The sequence below is a fragment of the Pseudophryne corroboree genome, chromosome 6, assembly GCF_028390025.1.
Source record: "Pseudophryne corroboree isolate aPseCor3 chromosome 6, aPseCor3.hap2, whole genome shotgun sequence".
NCBI lineage: Eukaryota > Metazoa > Chordata > Amphibia > Anura > Myobatrachidae > Pseudophryne > Pseudophryne corroboree.
Genome location: NC_086449.1, coordinates 14,770,614 through 14,790,792, shown reverse-complemented (window position 1 = coordinate 14,790,792; position 20,179 = coordinate 14,770,614). Strand labels below are relative to the sequence as shown.

At 41.9% G+C, this 20,179-nt stretch overlaps 1 protein-coding gene across 1 annotated transcript; it reads left to right on the top strand.

The window, feature by feature from the left end:
* The first annotated feature begins 4,356 nt into the window (after positions 1-4,356).
* Positions 4,357-19,177, top strand: LOC134934006 (olfactory receptor 5A2-like). The gene is made up of 2 exons (XM_063929531.1): positions 4,357-4,434; positions 18,260-19,177. Exons 1-2 carry the CDS (start codon positions 4,357-4,359, stop codon positions 19,175-19,177), a joined length of 996 nt encoding a protein of 331 aa, XP_063785601.1.
* The last annotated feature ends 1,002 nt before the right edge of the window (positions 19,178-20,179 follow it).

Here is a 20,179-nt window from a genome sequence, read left to right as displayed (position 1 = left end):
CCATGTGGAGAATTATTCACTGTGCCATCTGGGTAAGTATGCACAGTGCCATGTGGAGGATTATTCCCCATGTCATCTGGGTAAGTATGCACAGTGCCATGTGGAGAATTATTCACTGTGCCATCTGGGTAAGTATGCACAGTGCCATGTGGAGGATTATTTACTTTGCCATATGGACTATTATGCACAGTGGCATGTGTAGTATCTATGAAGATAGTTTATGTGCATTAGCTAGAAGAGGTACTGTACCTTTAAGAATCTGGCTACACAGATGAACATGTGATCAAGAAGTAGAAGGAGAGTAAGGAGAAGGAGAGCAGCATGTGGAGTTGATGTTTATCTGTAACCATGCAAGTATTACTTACCAATAAGAAATAAAATACATAATCTTCATACTGCATGATACAATGAAGTAAAGAGATGTACATCAGAACAAAACTGCATGTGGACTGTTACGCACAGTGCCGTGTGGAAATGTATTCCCTGTGCCATCTAGATAACTGCACTGTGCCATAGTGAGTAGTATTGCCTGTGCCATCTAGATAACTATGCACAGCGCCATAGTGAGTAGTATTACCTGTGCCATCTAGATAACTATGCACAGCGCCATAGTGAGTAGTATTGCCTGTGCCATCTAGATAACTATGCACAGCGCCATAGTGAGTAGTATTCCCTGTGCCATCTAGATAACTATGCACTGCGCCGTAGTGAGTAATATTACCTGTGCCATCTAGATAACTATGCACAATGCCGTAGTGAGTAGTATTACCTGTGCCATCTAGATAACTATGCACAGTGCCATAGTGAGTAGTATTCCCTGTGCCCTCTAGATAACTATGCACTGCGCCATAGTGAGTAGTATTCCCTGTGCCATCTAGATAACTATGCACTGCACCATAGTGAGTAGTATTTCCTGTGCCCTCTAGTTAACTATGCACAGCGCCATAGTGAGTAGTATTACCTGTGCCATCTAGATAACTATGCACTGTGCCGTAGTGAGTAGTATTACCTGTGCCATCTAGATAACTATGCCCTGCACCATAGTGAGTAGTATTCCCTGTGCCATCTAGATAACTATGCCCTGCACCATAGTGAGTAGTATTACCTGTGCCATCTAGATAACTATGCCCTGCGCCATAGTGAGTATTACCTGTGCCATCTAGATAACTATGCCCTGCGCCATAGTGAGTAGTATTACCTGTGCCATCTAGATAACTATGCCCTGCGCCATAGTGAGTAGTATTACCTGTGCCATCTAGATAACTATGCACTGTGCCGTAGTGAGTAGTATTACCTGTGCCATCTAGATAACTATGCCCTGCACCATAGTGAGTAGTATTCCCTGTGCCATCTAGATAACTATGCACTGGGCCATAGTGAGTAGTATTCCCTGTGCCATCTAGATAACTATGCACTGCACCATAGTGAGTAGTATTCCCTGTGCCATCTAGATAACTATGCCCTGCACCATAGTGAGTAGTATTACCTGTGCCATCTAGATAACTATGCCCTGCGCCATAGTGAGTAGTATTACCTGTGCCATCTGGACTATTATGGACAGTGCCTTGTGGAGACGCATTAGGTGGTTTGAGGGGTTTGTTTCCATATACTGCATGCCTCTGCTATGATGCTGGTAGCTGGAAAATGACCCTCAGAATAGTGAGGAGGATACACTGGACAAGGGTGTGAAGGGTGCGAATAGTGTAATCTAGACACCAGACCGTTAAGGACATCTGTGCCTCTCTGTTTTCCCTAGAAATGTGTTCATGCATACCACCAAGTTGCGTGAGAAATTAATTTTATTAACTCTTTCTCGTTCTCAAAAAAAACGTTGGAGTCGGGCATCCTCCTGTGTCTGCATTTCAGTATCAGAATCTCACAGCTGATTGATCAGGATTCTTGTCACTATGGGGGTCATTCTGAGTTGATCGCTCGCTGACGATTTTCGCAGTGTAGCGATCAGGTAAAAGAAATGGCAAAACTGCGCATGAAATGCACCGCAATGCGTACGCGCGTCGTACGGGTACAAAGAGCATCGTTGCTGTGCAATGGTTCTAGCAGAGAATCCATTCGCACAGCCGATCGCAAGGAGATTGACAGGAAGAGGGCGTTTATGGGTGTCAACTGACTGTTTTCTGGGAGTGGTTGGGAAAACGCAGGCGTGTCCAGGAGTTTGCAGGGCGGGTGAATGACTCAATTCCGGGACCTCCGTCGCTGGATCAATCGCACAGGATAAGTAACTACAGGGCTGGTCTTGTTTTGCACAAAATGTTTCTGTACCGCTCGGCTGCAAAGGCGTCCGCACTCCTGCAAAGCGAAAATACACTCCATGTGGGTGGCGACTATGCGTTTGCACAGCTGCTAAAAGTAGCTAGCGAGCGATCAACTCGGAATGAGGGCCTATGTACCTAGCTTGCTCCATCTTTGCAGTTTTTATCTTCCATTCAGGTACATCAAAGACAAGACATGGAGGTAAAAAAAAACTTTTTACAAATAAAATAGCAGTGATGTCAGCATACTGTTTATGTGCTTGAGGACATCTTCCTCCTGCACACTAGCTACACGCTGCACATACTATATTTCAGTATTGCATTTTACGGGAGACCACACGCATGCGCAGTGGTGATTGTAAAAAGCGACATCTGGTGGATGATTGCAGGTAGTACACGTAAAGGTAACGCCAAACGCTCTGTCTGCCTCTGTGCGATTAGGTATGCCTCTCTGTGACTAGGAGCGCCTCCCTACACCCCGGTACGCTGCGTATGCTCAATCGGGACAAACGCCTCAGCCAGTCAAGATAAAGGTGGCTACATCTGTATACATTTTTAGTATCAGTCAAGCCAGTGATATCATGTGTGACTGATGGAAGTGTGCAATTGTACAAACACTGCATGCTATGAACGATTTATCATCGTGCTATTAGCGTGCAGGTGTGTACGGCCTATGATGTTGTTAGCAGTCATTATTACTCATAAATGGTGCGACAGCTAATGTGACCTTCTGATTTTGTTGAAATACATGACTGTCATGGAACTGAATGTGTAGCATTTAAAAATAACAAGTACAAACAACATCACTGTGGAATATGGCCCATACTATATACTGGATTTTAAATAAAACAAAAATTTTAACTGTGTGTAAAATAAAACAAAAACAACGTATTGTTCCTACGCAACTTTGGCTTCTCAGTCTGCGCAGAAGTCGGTGTCCCAGCCGCTGTCCCTGTGCTGCTTCCACTGGCATCGACCTCAATAGTAATGGTGACTGGGTCCCCCACAGCAGCCATCGGATCGGTGTCGCTAATATCAGTGATGTCATCACAGAACATTGGTGGCATCAGTGGGATGGATTGGCTGTTTTTCGGGGTAGGAAGCACAACTGGACGATGAAATGGCAATGGGATAAACCAGAGCAGAATTGCCAAATACTTCATTGCACTGATCATAGTAAGCCCACTCCATTTTAGCAGCACCACTTTTCCTCCTGTTGTGGTCGTGAACCTTGTTGTAAAATTTTCTGAGAGGTTTCAATTTATTCACTACCTGCTGAAGTGTCTGCTCAATGGGGGTCATTCTGAGTTGATCGCACCTAGCAACTTTTTGCTGCCCGTGCGATCAACTCAACGCGTCTATGGGGTATATTTTACCATAGCAAGGCTGCGATTGCTTGTGCAGCCCTGCTATGCTAAAAAAGGTTTTGTGTAAAACAAGACTAGCCCTGCAGTAACTTACCCTGTGTAATGAATCCAGCGACGAAGGTCCCGGAATTGACGCCAGAGATCCACTCTGCAAACGCCTGGACACGCCTGCGTTTTCCCAAACACTCCCATTCTTTTCTCTGTCTGAAAGGGGTATGAGTGGTTCTGGAATTTATGAAATGGCAAAAGTCAAATATGTATTAAGAACACAAAGGGTGAGTCCAAGGGTCAGTCAAGGTCACCATGCAACAAAGCACCATTATCATTCTTAGCATTATTATTATTATTACCAATCATTAATATCAATATCAGCAACTATATAGAAGACTTCAAAATATTTATTTTTAACTGGAGTTAATTTTCACAAACGTGATTTAAATATTATTCTTATTATAATTATTTTATTTTACAAACCACTAGAGGTTGTGTAGCTTCAGATCTAAATTGGCAAGGAATAAACATGAGATTTGTAGAGAATAAACAGGCCCTTTGAGTCTCCACATTACATTTATAAAAGGACTAGCCGATTATCATCCATTGTCTCTCCCTGCTGTGGGTAAGACGTTCCGTTGTCTCTATAGGGAAAGCAGAAACAGTGACACTTCTTATTACATGATACTAAAATACGTACAGTATATTGAATGCCAACTAATGCAGGAATGGGTGACCTGACACCATATTATAATGGGGAGGCAAATATCACAGAACACAATGCACACCATCATATTGCAGTAGAGGTAAGTGCCATTAACTCGGTATGTTCCTGAGAATATATGTAATGGGCTCGGTGGTCACCATGGGCAGTATGTAGTCTCTTCTTGTCATCTACAGGCAACTACTACCACCAACATATTCTGCTGCATTATACTTCTGTAGGTCAGGCTGAAATTGCTAGGTAATGCAAATTGGAACACTATTGCATAGTACAGTATCTCATTCTGAATGTACTGTCTTTAGCTTTGAATTGTATATACCCAGCTATTATCTATGTGGTTTGCCTGTCTGTTTTTGTAAGGTCATTTACTGCCTGGCATTCTAGGGGGTGGGGAGTGGTTGTAGATTCCAATTATTAGTTTCACCTGCAGTATTCCTCTACTTACGTTCTATTTTATAGGCTGTGCAAAACAGGTTGACTGTGCACTTAATATCGAAGTGCATTTGTATCAAAGTGAGATAAAATTGACACATAACAGAAGCAGTCAATCAGCATTCATTAGAAGTGAAAAAGAAGGAAAACAGAAGCACACCAATCTAACAAAACACAGAAAACTGAGGAACTAATAACAAATGTGAGTCACTTACTCTTCATATCACTCGCCTCCTGATTGTTTCATATGATTAAATAGCACGGAACTACCTTATTTGGACATTTCAAAGACCATCCATTTTACCAACAAATGCTTTTATCTGTATTTTTGTAATCTTTTATTTATGAACAGCTGCACCAATGCAATTTTACCTACAAACACTTAAAACTCCTTTTAGAATTACCATTGCTTTTTAACCCTCTCACAATCCTCTCATTTCTACCAGTCCAAATACATTTCTGCACCCACTTTATATACAGTTTTGATCCACTTCAAACTAAATCTACACCCATTACATTGCTTTTCTCACCTGCAATTCTGCAATTCTTCTGCTTTGATTCCCTTACAGCCTCCTCTCCTACTTCCAGTTTCTCTCAACCTATTTACCTACTCCAGGTTTTCTTCTACTCCCCACATCACTGAGTGTCTACCTAATCATGTATCTTTAGCCTTCTTTCCTAATCTCCTACACCTCCTCCTCTCTCCCCTCCTCTGTCTCCCCTACATCCCTCTATTTCCTTCCCCCTCCTTTCCTGTTACCCCACTTTAATTCACCTCTGCTCCATGGTCATGCTACCCCACAACTCAGCCCTGCTCCCTCTCTCCCTTCCCTGTCCTCTCCCAACACCCCCATTCACATCACACTGACCTCCCTCCCTGCTCACCTCATGCAGTTTCCCTTCCTAGCTCAGGCACCCGCACCATCACTACTCTCTCATCATCCCTGCCCTCAAAGTTAATCTCACCTCACCACTACAGCAACCATGATAATCTCATTCACATCTCTACACAGACTCCTTTCCCCTCTCCTGTGCCCTCTGGAATGCCAGATCTGTTTGAAACAAACTGGTCCCCACTCATGACCTTTTTATTTCCAACTCCCTACACCTTCTATCCATAACTGATCCCTGGATTACACCCTCTGACACTACTTCTCCTGCTGCTCTCTCTGTTGGGAGCCTCACATTCACACACACACCCCAACCTGGTGGTCACCATGGGGGTGGTTTGGGATCCTTTTACCTTCTAGTTACTCCTACCAACTCATACCACCAGAACCGTCCATTACATTCTCTACATTTGAGGTCCATGCTCTATGCCTCTTCCAACCAAGCCATCTTCATATATCTTTTTATTAGATTTTTCATAGACTCAACAGAGAATCAACTCAGATAAATAAGTTGCAACACACATAGAATACTGTAGCAATCAAATACAATGAGTTCGTGACAGAGGATAGATAAGAATAGGAAGAGACACATACAGGACAGATACATCATGGGGTGGGGAGGGAAGGGAATTATCGTAACAGGCATGGTTATATCATATATTGCTATATACAGCATTAGATTTTCAATAAGACGTAAATAGCTAGTTGGCCCACTGCCGATTAGATGAAGGCCTATTTTAATGTACAAAGGTGTAAAGGTACAAAGTACAAAAAGAAGGTGTACAGTCACTAATCAATGAAGTGGTTAAGTCGTGGATGGATGCATTCATGATATAGTTACCGACGGAAACAAAAGCATGCCCTCCGCTCTATACCAGTCATGTGAACCTAAGTATTGAGAAATCAAGCAACGAGAGTCCGTATTTAAGGCTGAGATAAATAAGTCCTATTTTTTATGGAAGGAAGACATCGAAATGTCCTCATTCAGAAGGATCGATCTAATATCAAAATAAAGCATTTTTTTTTTGAGTTCTTGGATAGTGGGAGCTGATTTTTTAACCCAATGATTTAATATAATTTTCTTAGCCAAGGTTAGCACTGTCAGAAGAAAAGGTATTATTTTCTCAGTGTCCTTGTCCAAGGCCATTTATTAAAATTAAGTAGGAGGCATGCAGTTGGATCCGCCAGCAACCGTACACCAATAATAGACTGTAAATACAAAAGGATTTTATTTCAAAACCTATATATTTTTGAACAACCCCAGAAACAGTGGAAAAATTTAGCATTTGTTAGCCCACATTCAGAGGATGACATGCATTTTTCGCTGTGCCGGTGTTATATATGCTCTGTGCAAAAAACGAAAATGTACTTCTTGCAGATATGCGGATCTGAGAATTTTGTAGGATTTAGTGTAAGTAGCAAGGACTTGATCTGAATTATCTGGAGAAGGTGAGATATCTAGCTTCCAAGAGGATAGAATGTTATTTGAGTGTAGAGTTGCCGTGAAACTACCATCCGTTAAAGGTACATATAGATGTTTAACCTTGTATGCCCTATGAATATTAGCTTGCAGAATCTTAAGAAGAATAATTATAGATTTGGAGGGTGTAGAAGGTAGAGGCAGAGATTGTATATAATGCCTGAGTTGCAAGTAAAAATAAAAATGACTGTTGGGAAGTGTAATAGATTGTTGTAAATCCTGAAAGGTAGGGAAAGGTAGGGTGCCACCAGGGTCAAAAACCTTGTTCACAAGAAGAATGCCTTTTTCCTTCCAAATCTGATAGGTGGGATTATAAATCGAAGGGGAGAAACCTGGATTACCCCAGATAGTGAGATAAGGGGAGTACTTAAAGTTCTCTCTAAATTTTTTATGCAGACTGATCCAGCAAAAATGCGTATCCTTGAATAGAATATTTGTGTATACAGTGTTAGGAATGTCAGATGCTTTAAGATGCAGCAGCGCAGCTGGGGAGTAGGAGTGAAAGACAGCCAGATCAAGTGAGTTATCGGTGTAAGTAGACTGCAACAGCAGCCAATCACTGGCATATCTAAAGAACACAGCTAAGGTGTATGCTTTAAAGTCAGGTATGCCAAGACCTCTGTGGTGTTTAGGAAGGGTCAATTTATTATAGGCAAGACGAGGCCTTTTTCCTTTCCATAGGAAGGAGGATATAGAGGATTTAATAAGTAGTATATCTCTGTTGGACAAGGCAATGGACAGCATTTGAATAGCATAAAGAAGTTTTGGGAAAATTATTGACTTAACTGCAGCGGCTCTGCCCAAGAGGGAGAGAGGTAGGGAAGTCCATGTATGTAGAAGGGATGTAACCTTATGAATGAAGGGAGTGAAATTTAGAGTATACAATTTATCTAGAGTATTGGGAATATAAATTCCAAAGTATTTGATACATGAGGAGGAAATCCAAAATTTTTAAAATATGTTAGAAGACTGAAGATCCATAGAGTAAGTGCCAATAGGTAAAATCTCAGACTTGTCTACATTAATTCTGTATCCGGAGAATTTCCCAAAATCAGAAATCATCCCCAGAATGTGCGGAAGGGAGGTCAGGGGATCAGAAACGAACAGCAGCATATCATCTGCGAAAAGTAAGATCTTGATTTCTTGAGAGGAAATCCGAATGCCTTTAAATTCAGGAGAGTAACGAAGTGCGATGGCGAGGGGGTTGATGGCGATGGCGAACAGTAGAGGGGAGAGGGGGCAGCCTTGTCTGGTACCTTTACAAATGGGAAAGCAATTGGAAATTTGTCCATTACACAGGATTTGGGAAACTGCGTTATTATATAAAATTTTAATATATGAAATAAACGCGGAGGGAAAGCCAAATTGAGATAAAGAGTCAAATTAATGGGGCCAAAGGACCAGATCGAAGGCTTTCTCCACATCCATTGATACCACCACCCCGGAGGGGGAGTCTCCAGTAGAATTTTGTAGGGATTGGATCTCTGCTATCACCTCCAAACATTGAGAACCGAATGCCGACCCTGGATAAATCCAGTTTGGATGAATGTATAATGGATGGGAGGACATTTTTTAATCTATTGGCTAGGAGTTTGGTCAGTATTTTATAGTCAGAATTAAGTAGTGAGATTGGCCTATAAAATCCGGGCAAAGATAAATCCCGGACAGGTTTAGGTAACAATTTGATATATGCATTATTAAAATAGAGTGGGATAGAGTCAGACATTAGTATATGATTAAATGAGTCTACTAGTGTGGACAATATCTCTGAATGTAGTGCCTTATAGAAGCTGCCTCCAAAGCCATCTGGTCCAGGGGCTTTAGTGGCCTTGAGGGATGATATAATTTGAGAGACCTCCGTGGGAGTGATTGGTGCAGTCAATGCTGTACTCACCTCAGCAGAGATGGCGGGGAAAGGCAAGGTGGGCCACGGAAATTCCTGTTTTCCAGAAGGTACAGAGGGAGGGGATAAAGAAGAAGTAGGAACAGAATAGAGGTCAGTGTAGAATTGAGACATCATATCAACTATTTGTTTATTGGAAGAGGTGAGGCTACCATCCTGTCTCCTGAGGGGGTGAACCAATACAGACGGCCTAAAGCCATTCAAAATATTAGTAAGGAGTCTACCTATCTTATTCCCAAAACGATGGTATCGGTAATTAATACGGTAGAGATATTTATTTCCCCTTTTGTGGAGAAACTCATCAAAGTGAGTTTTTGCCTGTATATAGTTCTATTTGTTCGTCAAGGAGGGGACGCGTTGGAATTCTGAGTAAGCTGAGGTAAGGGAGGATTGCAAGGACAGGTAGGTAGCTGCATATGCCTTGTTCAACCTAGACACATAGGACATAATGTTGCCTCTAAGAACCGTTTTAGCCATCTGCCAGTAGATTGGAGGGTTTGCAGCTGCACATTCACTGTTATTCACTGCATAATCCCTCCAGCTGTCCAGTAACATTGATTTAAAATCATTAGAAGAGAGAAGGTGAGTGGGAAAACACCAAGTGGAATGGGAGGATTGTTCGTCAGACAAAGTGAGGTCTAATCTAAGAAGGGCATGGTCTGAGACAGATATGGGTTCGATTATAACTGAGGACATTCTTGCGAACAAGGATTGCAAAATAGTAAATTCTTGAAAACGTTTGGTATGCTGTGAAGAGGCATGTATATTCTCTAGACGTGGGGTTAGTGGATCTCCATGCGTCTACTAAGGATAATTGGGTAGCAAATTGCGGGACCCCAAGCCTGGGTAATTTTTGGGAGCAGCCTGAGGTTTAGGGGGTGTTGATTTATCTAGGGAAGTGTCTGAGATTAAATTAAAGTCCCCACAGACTACCATAGGGTCACCCATAAATGGCGTCAATTTAGCAATCAGAGTGTGAAAAAATTCTTTGGAATAGATAGGAGAAGCATATACATTACAAAAGGTGTACACATTGGAATTAATAGTGATAACTGGGTAATTGTGTATCTACCTTCCAAATCAGTTTGAGATGCGATATGGGAATATGAAATATTGCTTTTAATAAGGAGAGCTACTCCTCTAGCCTTCGAATTATATGACGAGAAATCAAGTAATTTCCACCCTAACATTTGCAACTTCACCATTTCAGAAGGAATTAGATGTGCCTCCTGTACAAAAACCACATTCAATTTCAATGCATTAAGGTAAACTAAAATCTTTCTCCACTTCGCAGGAGAATTAAAACCTCCTACGTTCAGAGAACCTATGCGTAGAGTAGACATAGCGTAGAAGAGGGAAGTGATATTGAAACTGAGCCAAACCTAGCAAATGGGCATTGAAACACATATGATGCATTCATTGAACCATATGAGTAGGGTAAAGGGGAGGGAAGAAACATGAAGGGAGGGGGACACAGAGACAGGGAAAACATTAGAAATTGTAAATAGAGTAGCAAATGAAAAAAAAAAAAAAAAACATGCGCCGCGCGTTAAACATAGTACGTGTCCTAGTACTCAACTTCTGGACATAAAAGAAGAAAAAAAGGAAAACAGTAGTGGAAATACGGAGAAGCTCGTAACTTAACACCCGGAGCAAGCTCCCTCCAAGCCTGGTCCACTATATCAGGGATATGGATATGAACCAGTCCAAATGAATTCAAACTTAAGACCTAGGGAGGTATCAAATAGAAATATGCTAATATCATTAACGCGCATCTTGCTGTGGGGACGGATCTGTTATGTCAGACGTAAGGTCATGATCAGTTTCTTGCAGAAAAAAAGCAGCATCGGCTGGAGTGAGAAAATCATAGTGTCTATATTTATAGAATATACAGAGTTACGCTGGGTAAATCAGGGAAAATTTTTGCTTGTTGGCAACGAGCTGAGAGCATATGGGAGAAAAAGCTTTTCTCGCTTTTGATAATTCTGCTGAAAAGTCTTGAAAGATCCTCAACTCCTTCCCTTCCCAATTGATGACAGGTAATTTTCTGGAGGCTTTCCAGATTTCAAGCTTATGGGTATAGCTTAAGCATTTAAACAGCGTAACCCGTGGGCGGGAATCATGGGGACGTGGGGGGGGCCTACCCGGTGCACCCTTTCGATAACCATATCTCTGCATGCATGTTGTATGCCCAGTAGCTGTGGCAGTGTGGTTTTAACAAAAGTCTCCAGTTCAGGGCCTTTAAGGGATTCGGGCAGCCCGACCAAACGCACATTGTACCGTCGCAAACGATTTTCAATATCCTCCATGAGAGCATAATTATCTTTCTCCAGACGCTTAACCTCACACTGCAAATCAGCTAAGTTATGGGCTATAGCAGCTATTCTATTCTCATTGCCTGAGAACCTCGTGATCAGCTGCTGAACCTGAGCAGTGATGTCACTCACCGCTTTTGTAAGGAGAGGACCCATCGTGGATGTGATGGCGTCCACCAGATCAGTATAGGTGAGTGGAGCATCAGAACCCTTAAGAGGTTGTGGGGCTGTGTCTGGGCCCGAATCTGCAGCAGACTTCTTGCTGGCCGGAGATGCAGCGTGTGTGTCCAGGTCCGGCGCCATGTTGGGATTGGTGCCACGTTTCACCTGCCGCAGCGTCTGCTGTGACGATCGCTGCGCCTGAGAAAAGGAGACAAATTTGTCCATGTCGGGAAGCGAGCGGGTAGCGCCGGTGACCGGGGCTGGCTCGTGGAGGCTGGTAAAGCCGTGAAAAAGGTGATAGTCAGCCGGGCTAGGAGCGGAGCTGAGAGAGCACGATCCTCACTCCATGCACCCGGAACCGGAAGTCTCCCAACCAAGCCATCTTAGAGTAGCTGTCATATACCGCCCCCTGGCATTGCCTTCAAATTCCTTGACAACTTTGCTTCCTGGCTTCCTCACTTCCTCTGTTCTGACATCCCCTCCATTATCCTAGGTAATTTCAACATTCCTATTCATATCCCTACACAATCCCCTGCCTCTAAACTCCTTAACCTCACCTCTTCACCTCTCTACAAAACTTCAAACGGGTTCTCAAGACCCACTTCTTCACCAAACCCTGCCAAATCTCATCCTAACCCTCTGTTCTACGCTCTCTATGTACCCCGTCTTTGTCACCCCTTGTCTGTCTACCCCTCACCTTTAGAATGTAAGCTCTCACAAGTAGGGCCCTCTTCCCTCATGTGCCTATCCTTTCTCTTACTTTAATAATCTTCAACTGCATCAACTCCAGCAGTCTTCTGCCACCTGATACTTATTTCAGTGTAATCTGCTGATGTAGCTATGTGTATTTACCCTTTACTTGTCCTATATTGTCTTCAACTGTAAGTTGCTGTTTTCCTGTTTTGATTATTTGTTTATGTACTCTGTAATTTGGCGTGGCGGAACCCTTGTGGCGCCATATAAATAAAGGATAATAATAACAATAGCCAGTCAAGATTTTAACTTTTATGACCACCTATGCCAAAGAGGTGTGTATATGTATACAACTACCAGTGAATAGAAAAGATCACAGATTGCTATTTTAGCTAACATATATTTCCCAACACTCTCATGTACCCAACCTCAGGGTATAGTTATAAAAAAAACACAATTAAATTATATGTTAAAAAGGATTTTCAATAGCATTGTCTAGAAGAATGTAATTAGTGTTATATTTCTTATAACTCAAATAAAAATGAACTAGAGATGTGCGGCGGACACTTTTCGAGGTTTGTGTTTTGGCTTTGGATCTGGTTCTCCATTCGCGTTTTGGATCTGGAATGGTTTTACCAAAACCACCGTTTTGGGTTTTGGTTTTGGATCTGGATTTTTAAAAAAACAAACATAAACACCGCTAAAATAACAGAATTTGTTTTTTTATCCTACAGTATTATTAACCTCAATAACATTAATTTCCACTCATTTCCAGTCTATTCTGAAAACCTCATACCTCACAATATTGTTTTTAGGCCAAAAGGTTGCACCGAGGTCGCTGTATGACTAAGCTAAGTGACACAAGTGGGTGGCACAAACACCCTGGCCCATCTATGAGTGGCGCTGTAGTGGCAGACAGGATGGCAGTTTTAAAAACTATTCCCCAAAAAAGCACATAATGCAAAGTTAAAAAAAGAGATGCAAGATGGATTTGTCCTTGGGCCCTCCCACCCACCCTTATGTTGTATAAACAGGACATGCACACTTTAACAAACCAATCATTTCAGCGACAGGGTCTGCCACACGACTGTGGCTAAAATTATTGGTTTGTTTGGGCCCCCACCAAAAAAGAAGCAATTAATCTCTCCTTGCACAAACTGGCTCTACAGAGGCAAGATGTTATCCTCATCCTCATCCACCAATTTCTCACCCCTTTCAGTATTTACATTCTCATCCTCACAGAGCATTAATTCGTCCCCACAGAGCATTATTTTGGTCCCTGTGTACTTTCTGGAGCCAATTGCTGGTCAAGGTCTTCCTAGGGGAATTTATAATTAATTTTGATGAACATTATCTTCTTCACATTTTGTGGAAGTAACCTCCTCCTCCAATCGCTGACAAGGTTACTGGCTCCAATAAACACTCTTTCAGAGTACACACTGGAGGGGGTGAATCTTAGGTAAAATAAAGCCAGTTTGTGCAAGGGCCTCCAAATTGCCTCATTTTCCTGCCAGTATACATACGGACTGTCTGACATGCGTAATTGAATGCTGACCCGACATAATCCTCCACTATTTTTTCAATGGTGACAGCATCATTTTCAGTGACAGTAGACATGTTAGTAATTGTTGGCAGCTCCTTCAGTCCAGACCAGATGTCAAAACTTGCTTCTGACTGCCCTGCATCACCTCCAGCGGTCATCTAGGAAATTGTATTATTTTACCCTAAGCACCAATTGTCTGAGAAAATGAAGGAGGAGCAGTTGGTGTGTCACGTTCTGCTTGCGCTGACAATTTTCTCACCAGCAGGTCTTTGCACCTCTGCAGACTTGTGTCCACCAGAAAGAGAGATACAATGTAGGCTTTAAACGTAGGATTGAGCATGGTGGCGAAAATCTATGATCTGATTTCAACAGATTGACCACCCTTGAATCCTGGCAAAGTGAATGAAGGGCTCCATCCACAAATCCCACATACTTAGCGGAATCACTCTGTATTAGCCCCTCCTTCAATTTCTCCAGCTGCTTCTGCAAAAGCCTGATGAGGGGAATGACCTGACTCAAGCTGGTCGTGTCGGAACTGACTTCACATTTGGCAAGTTCGAAGGGTTGGAGAATCTTGCACAACACGGAAATCATTCTCCACTGTGCTTGAGTCATGTGCATTCCCCCTCCTTTGCCTATGTCATAGGTGGATAAATAGGCTTGAATGGCCTTTTGAATTCCACCTCGTTACTACCTCTTGCTTCAGGTGATGGCAGGGCAGGTTCGAGAGTGTTTGCTAGTGCTCCAGTATTTGGCACGCTGTCCCTGAATGTTGAAAAGTGGCCCAGTAATTTTTTGGGCCACCGACAGCATCTCCTGCATGCCCCTGTCATTTTTCAAAAGGTTCTGCAACAGCAAATTAATTGTGTGTTCAAAACATGGGACGTGTGGGAATTTGCCCATATGTAATGCTCGCACAGTATTGGTGGTGTCAGATATTATACATCCTTAGGAGATTCTAAGTGGGGTGAGCCATTGTGCGATGATGTTCCTCAGTTTCTGTAAGTGGTTCTCAGTGGTGTGCCTCTTACGGAAACTGGTGATACACAGCGTATCCTGTCTAGGAACAAGTTGGCAATTGTGACATGCCTCTGCTGGTGCCGCTGCTGTTGTTGCTGCAGAAGGCAATACATCTGCCCAGTGGGCTGCAACAGTCATGTAGTCCTTAGTTTGCCCTGCTCCACTTGTCCACATTTCCAGAGTTAAGTGGACAGTGGGTACAACCGCCTTTTTGAGGACACTGAGGACACTTTTCTTAATGTCCCTGTACAGTCCGGGAATCGCTTGCCTAGTGAAGTGGAATCTAGATGGGATTTGGTACTGGGTACACAGTATGTCCATCAACTGTCTAAATCCCACTGCAGTAATGCAGATACCAGATGCACGTCTAACACCAGCATAGTTGTTATGGCCTCAGTAATATGCTTTGCAACAGGATGACTGCTGTCATATTTCATCTTCCTCGCAAAGAACTGTTGGACAGTCAATTGCTTAGTTAAAGTAGTACAAGTGGTCTTCCGACTTCCCCTCTGGGATGACTATCGACTCCCAGCAGCAACAACAGCAGTGGCAGCAGTAAGCATAGCACTCAAGGATCCTCTGGAGGAATCCCAGATAGGAGAGAACTCATCAGTTATGCCAGTGACATGGCCTGCAGGACTGCTTCCGATCTTCACTGAGGAGTAAATTGACGTTGAGGGAGTTGGTTGTGTGGATTGCAAGAGCTTGGATACAACAGGAAAAGGGGATTTAGGTGTCAGTGGACTGCTTACACTCTTACCCAAAGTTTCTGAACTTGACAATGACTTATGATGATTGCGCTGCAGGAGATGTATAAGGGAGGATGTTCCTAGGTGGTTAACGTCCTTACCCCTACGTATTATGGATTGACAAAGGCAGCACATGGCTTCTTACCTGTTGTCCAGATTTGTGGAGAAATAATTCCACACCGAAGAGGTGGATTTTTTGGTATTTTGCCCAGACATGACAATGGCCTTTATCATCCCATGGACAACAGCTGTCTCCACTGGTGCCTTCTTTAAACAAACCACATCACCATCAGAATCCTCATCATCAACTTCCTCCTCAGTGCCAATATCCTGCTCATCCTGGTGTACTTCTACAGTGACATCCTCAATCTCAATATCAGCAACTGCACTGACGGTGCTCCTCCCAGCACTTGCAGAGGGTGTGAAAATGGTGGTAGGAGCTACCTCTTTCCATACAGTCTTGGGAAGGTCAGGCCTAGACAACGCAACCGCAGACACACTTGGACTCTCCTTGGGGATTTGTGAAATCTGAGTCTGAATGCAAAGATGTTTTTTCCTGTGCTTTAATAAGCTTTATTTTTTAAATTATTTGAAAGGTAGGAGGGCTTCCATCTTCATAAGAAGCTGAACCACCAGTGATGAACATAGGCCAAGGCCTTAGCCTTTCCTTGCCAATTTGTGTCGTGAATGGAATATTGCCAATTTTATGTTTCTCATCAGATAATTTTTTTTGGGGGGGTTATTCATTTTTGCTTCTTGGATTTTACATGCCCTCTATGACATTGGGCATTAGCCTTAGCAGATGATGTTGATGGAATTGCATCATCAATCTCATGACTGGTGACAGCAGCAGCTTCAGCACTAGTACTAGGAAGTGGAAGTGGTTCCTGATCTTTCTCTATTCTTTCATCCAAATGATTGCTCTCCATTTCACAGGACAGTGCCCCTTTATTATTACAGCACCCCTGTATTTTTGCAGCATACAGGACAGTGCCAGTGTTCCTTTATTTTACAACACTGCTGTATTTTTACAACATACAGGACAGGGACACATCACTACTGTATTTTTACAGCACCGCTGTATTCAGGCCCAGTGTTCCTTTATTTTTACAACGCCCCTGTATTTTTACAGAATACAGGACAGGGACACAGCACCCCTGTATTTTAGTACACACCTATATTTTACAGCATACAGGACAGGGCCAGTGTTCCTTTATATTTACAACACCCCTGTATTTTTACAGCATACATGACAGGTACACAGCACCCCTGTATTTTCACAGCACCCCTGTGTTTTTTCAACACCCCTGTATTTTTACAGCATAAAGGACAGGGCCAGTGTTCCTTTAATTTTACAACACCCCTGTATTTTTACAGCATACAGGACAGGGACACAGCACCCCTGTATTTTCACAGTACCCCTTTATTTTTACAACACCCCAGTATTTCTAGAGCATACAGGACAGGGTTAGTGTTCCTTTATTATTACAACACCACTGTATTTCAACTGAATACTGGACAGGGACAGAGCATCCCTGTATTTTCACAGCACCCCTGTATTTTTACAACACCCCTGTATTTTTACAGCACACAGAACAGTGCTCCAGTAAAGCACAGGACTGCATCGTGAAGTTTGGGGGGGTTCAGATCTCAGAGATCCGAACCTGCTCATCTCTAAAACTAACCAAATGTTTTTTATTGCAAGAATTCATTATGTTAGCTTTTTATATACTATTTAACAAATAATAAGTAAAGAAATACAGGATATTGTGAAGTAAATATCAAAAATAAATACCTCTTATTATTTCATTATCTGCAATGTACCCCAAGTTATCTATTATATTGCGTAACCACACTAGTTCAGTTGTAAGAATAGTACCTCTTTTCCACTGCCACTTAAACCTGGGTTATTGATGTGATAACCCGGGTTGTGGCTCAGTGGAAAAAGGTTAATCCAGGTCCAGTGACCCAGGAATCCAATCTGGATATTTTGCAGTTTGGTCCCGATAAAGACCCAGATTAAAGGGCAGTGTAAATAGATAATCCGGGTCATCAGACCTGGCTCCCTTTTACACCATGGGAAGAATAATTGTGCGGACAATGTTTCTGGCAGTGCTGTTGGGTCTCTTGGGTCAGACCTGGGACTTGGGTGGACAAGTGTTATAAGTGTCAATTAAAGTGTGTTCACATAAATCTACTCATGATTCATGACTTATCCTACAGCCTGATGCATGCCTTATCCTGTTTGTGCTCAGTGAATGCTCTTTAGAGAGATTATAAAACACATTGATTGGAATCTCCTGCCTGTAGTTATTTTTGTGACAAAATGTATTGAACCTGAAAATGCTTAGTGCTTTTCTTGTGGAGATCACTTAATGATCTAGGACAGGCATACCCAACCTTGTTCCTCAAGGCACACTAACTAAAACCTGGACTGTTAGTGTGCCTTGAGTACAGACGAGTGAATACCTGATCTAGGTAGATTTAATTAGCTGAAGAGAGTAGATCACCCATAGAAAATATATTTTTTTTTTCTAATAATTTTCCAACTCCTTAGAGACTGAATTCCACCACACTTGCATCATTATGCTTTGGCTTTTTTGTTAAGCTCAGTAGCCAGGGTTGATGCTATTTCTCAGTCTGACCTCTATAAAGCACATAGACTTGTACATAAACATATATGTACCACTAAATACTTCCGCTCTTTTTTTACCTTCCAGGTGAGAAACAGAACAGAAATCACAGAAATATTGCTATTAGGAATTCCAAGTCTCCAGCAACATAAGGTTTTAACTTTCTCTCTGTTCCTTGTGATTTACTGGGTGACAATATGTGGGAACCTTCTGATCGTCTCATTGGTGGTGCACAGCAAGAATCTCCATTCTCCTATGTACTTCTTCCTTACTCAACTTTCTCTGTCTGACATTTTGGTGGCTACAGATATTGTTCCCAATATGCTTTATGTTGTCCTCTATGATGGAGGCCTCGTTTCTCTTTTGGGCTGTATCACTCAGTATTTAATCTTTTGTTCCTCAGAAAGCTCAGAGTGTCTCCTTCTAACAGTGATGTCTTATGACCGCTATTTGGCCATATGTAACCCGCTGCGTTACACTGCTATAATGAGTCACATGCTTTGCTTTAAATTAGTTATAATGTGCTGGGTTTTAAGTTATTTACTGCTACTAAATCAAGCTATACCAATATTTAAATTATCATTTTGTGGACCACATGTGATTGACCATTTTTTCTGTGATTATGACCCTTTGTTGGAACTGTCCTGCTCAGATACTTATGTAGTTGAACTTGAATCTAACTTGCTTTCAATCCCATTAATTATCATTCCTTTTTTTGTCATTATTATTTCATATATTTATATTGTGTCCGCCATCCTTAGAATCCCAACCCTTACTGGAAGACATAAGGCCTTCTCTACCTGCAGCTCCCACCTGGTCGTTGTCTGTATATTTTATGGAGCACTATCAAACATTTATTCTGTTCCTAAGAAAGCAAATTCACTAAATCTAACTAAATTCCTGTCTCTGCTGTACACTGTGGTAACACCATTGATTAACCCTTTCATATATAGCTTCAGGAATAAAGACATACATAAAGCATTTGATAAATTCATCAAGAATTAATCTACATGATCTTCATCTCAGTATTTAAAAATTTTCAATAATTTGCCGGCTTCTTTTGAATTTTTAAATCACTACAAGTAAGCTGACAAATTATGAAACATCACTGGTTTCAGATAAACAAGAACTCACTGAACATGAGGCTGGTGTTTCCTGTAGAATTACTGACTATAGAGCTACATATCACACCATGTTATGGTTCAGATGTTGCAGTGCGTAATGCAGAAAAGTGTGTGAGTATGATCTTATACATTAATATCTCAATAACAGAGAACATATTCTATGATAAAGATGGAAAAATATGGTGCCTTCTTGTTTGACCAATAAGCAGCCTGATTTGCAATAATTTAATAAAAATGATCACACCTATTGTCCCAAGTCCATAAATCTTAAACATAGAAAAATGATTCAACACCATGCAAAGGCGCTAATGCCATATACATTAACCACACTTCCCTTAGGTTCTATTAGGGTGGGGTCGTCTTCTCCCATTTCAATGGCGAAATTCACATAAAGAGAAGTAAAAAATACAAAATATCCTCGTGTAATACAGTCTTATGCAATCCGTAACTTAAGCAACACCTCGTGGAGTATGAAGCTTATATTGTTAGTGGGGATGCCCCCTCACCGTTGTACTCAACATCAAATCAGGCATATCATCTAGACCTATGTGTCTACTAGTGTAGCCTTCCTTGAAGAAAATATATATCAGGGGATGCCCACTTCTGTATGTACTCACAAACTGAACAATAAAGCAAGCATATAAGGTAGGTCTTTTTCTCCCTGATGGTAACATTTGGATCCATAACCTCTCACACAGGATTATACTCCACCAGTAGTTCCAGTTCATCAGACCATAAAGGGAGAGATAAGTACCAAGGGGTCAACAAGCAGAAATCCCATTATTTCCAATATACAAACAGTTCAATAAATCATATAAACATATGCTGAGAGTTGAGGATAATTCAAGATGTTTACAAAAAATGTGGTCCTGTTCAGTAATAG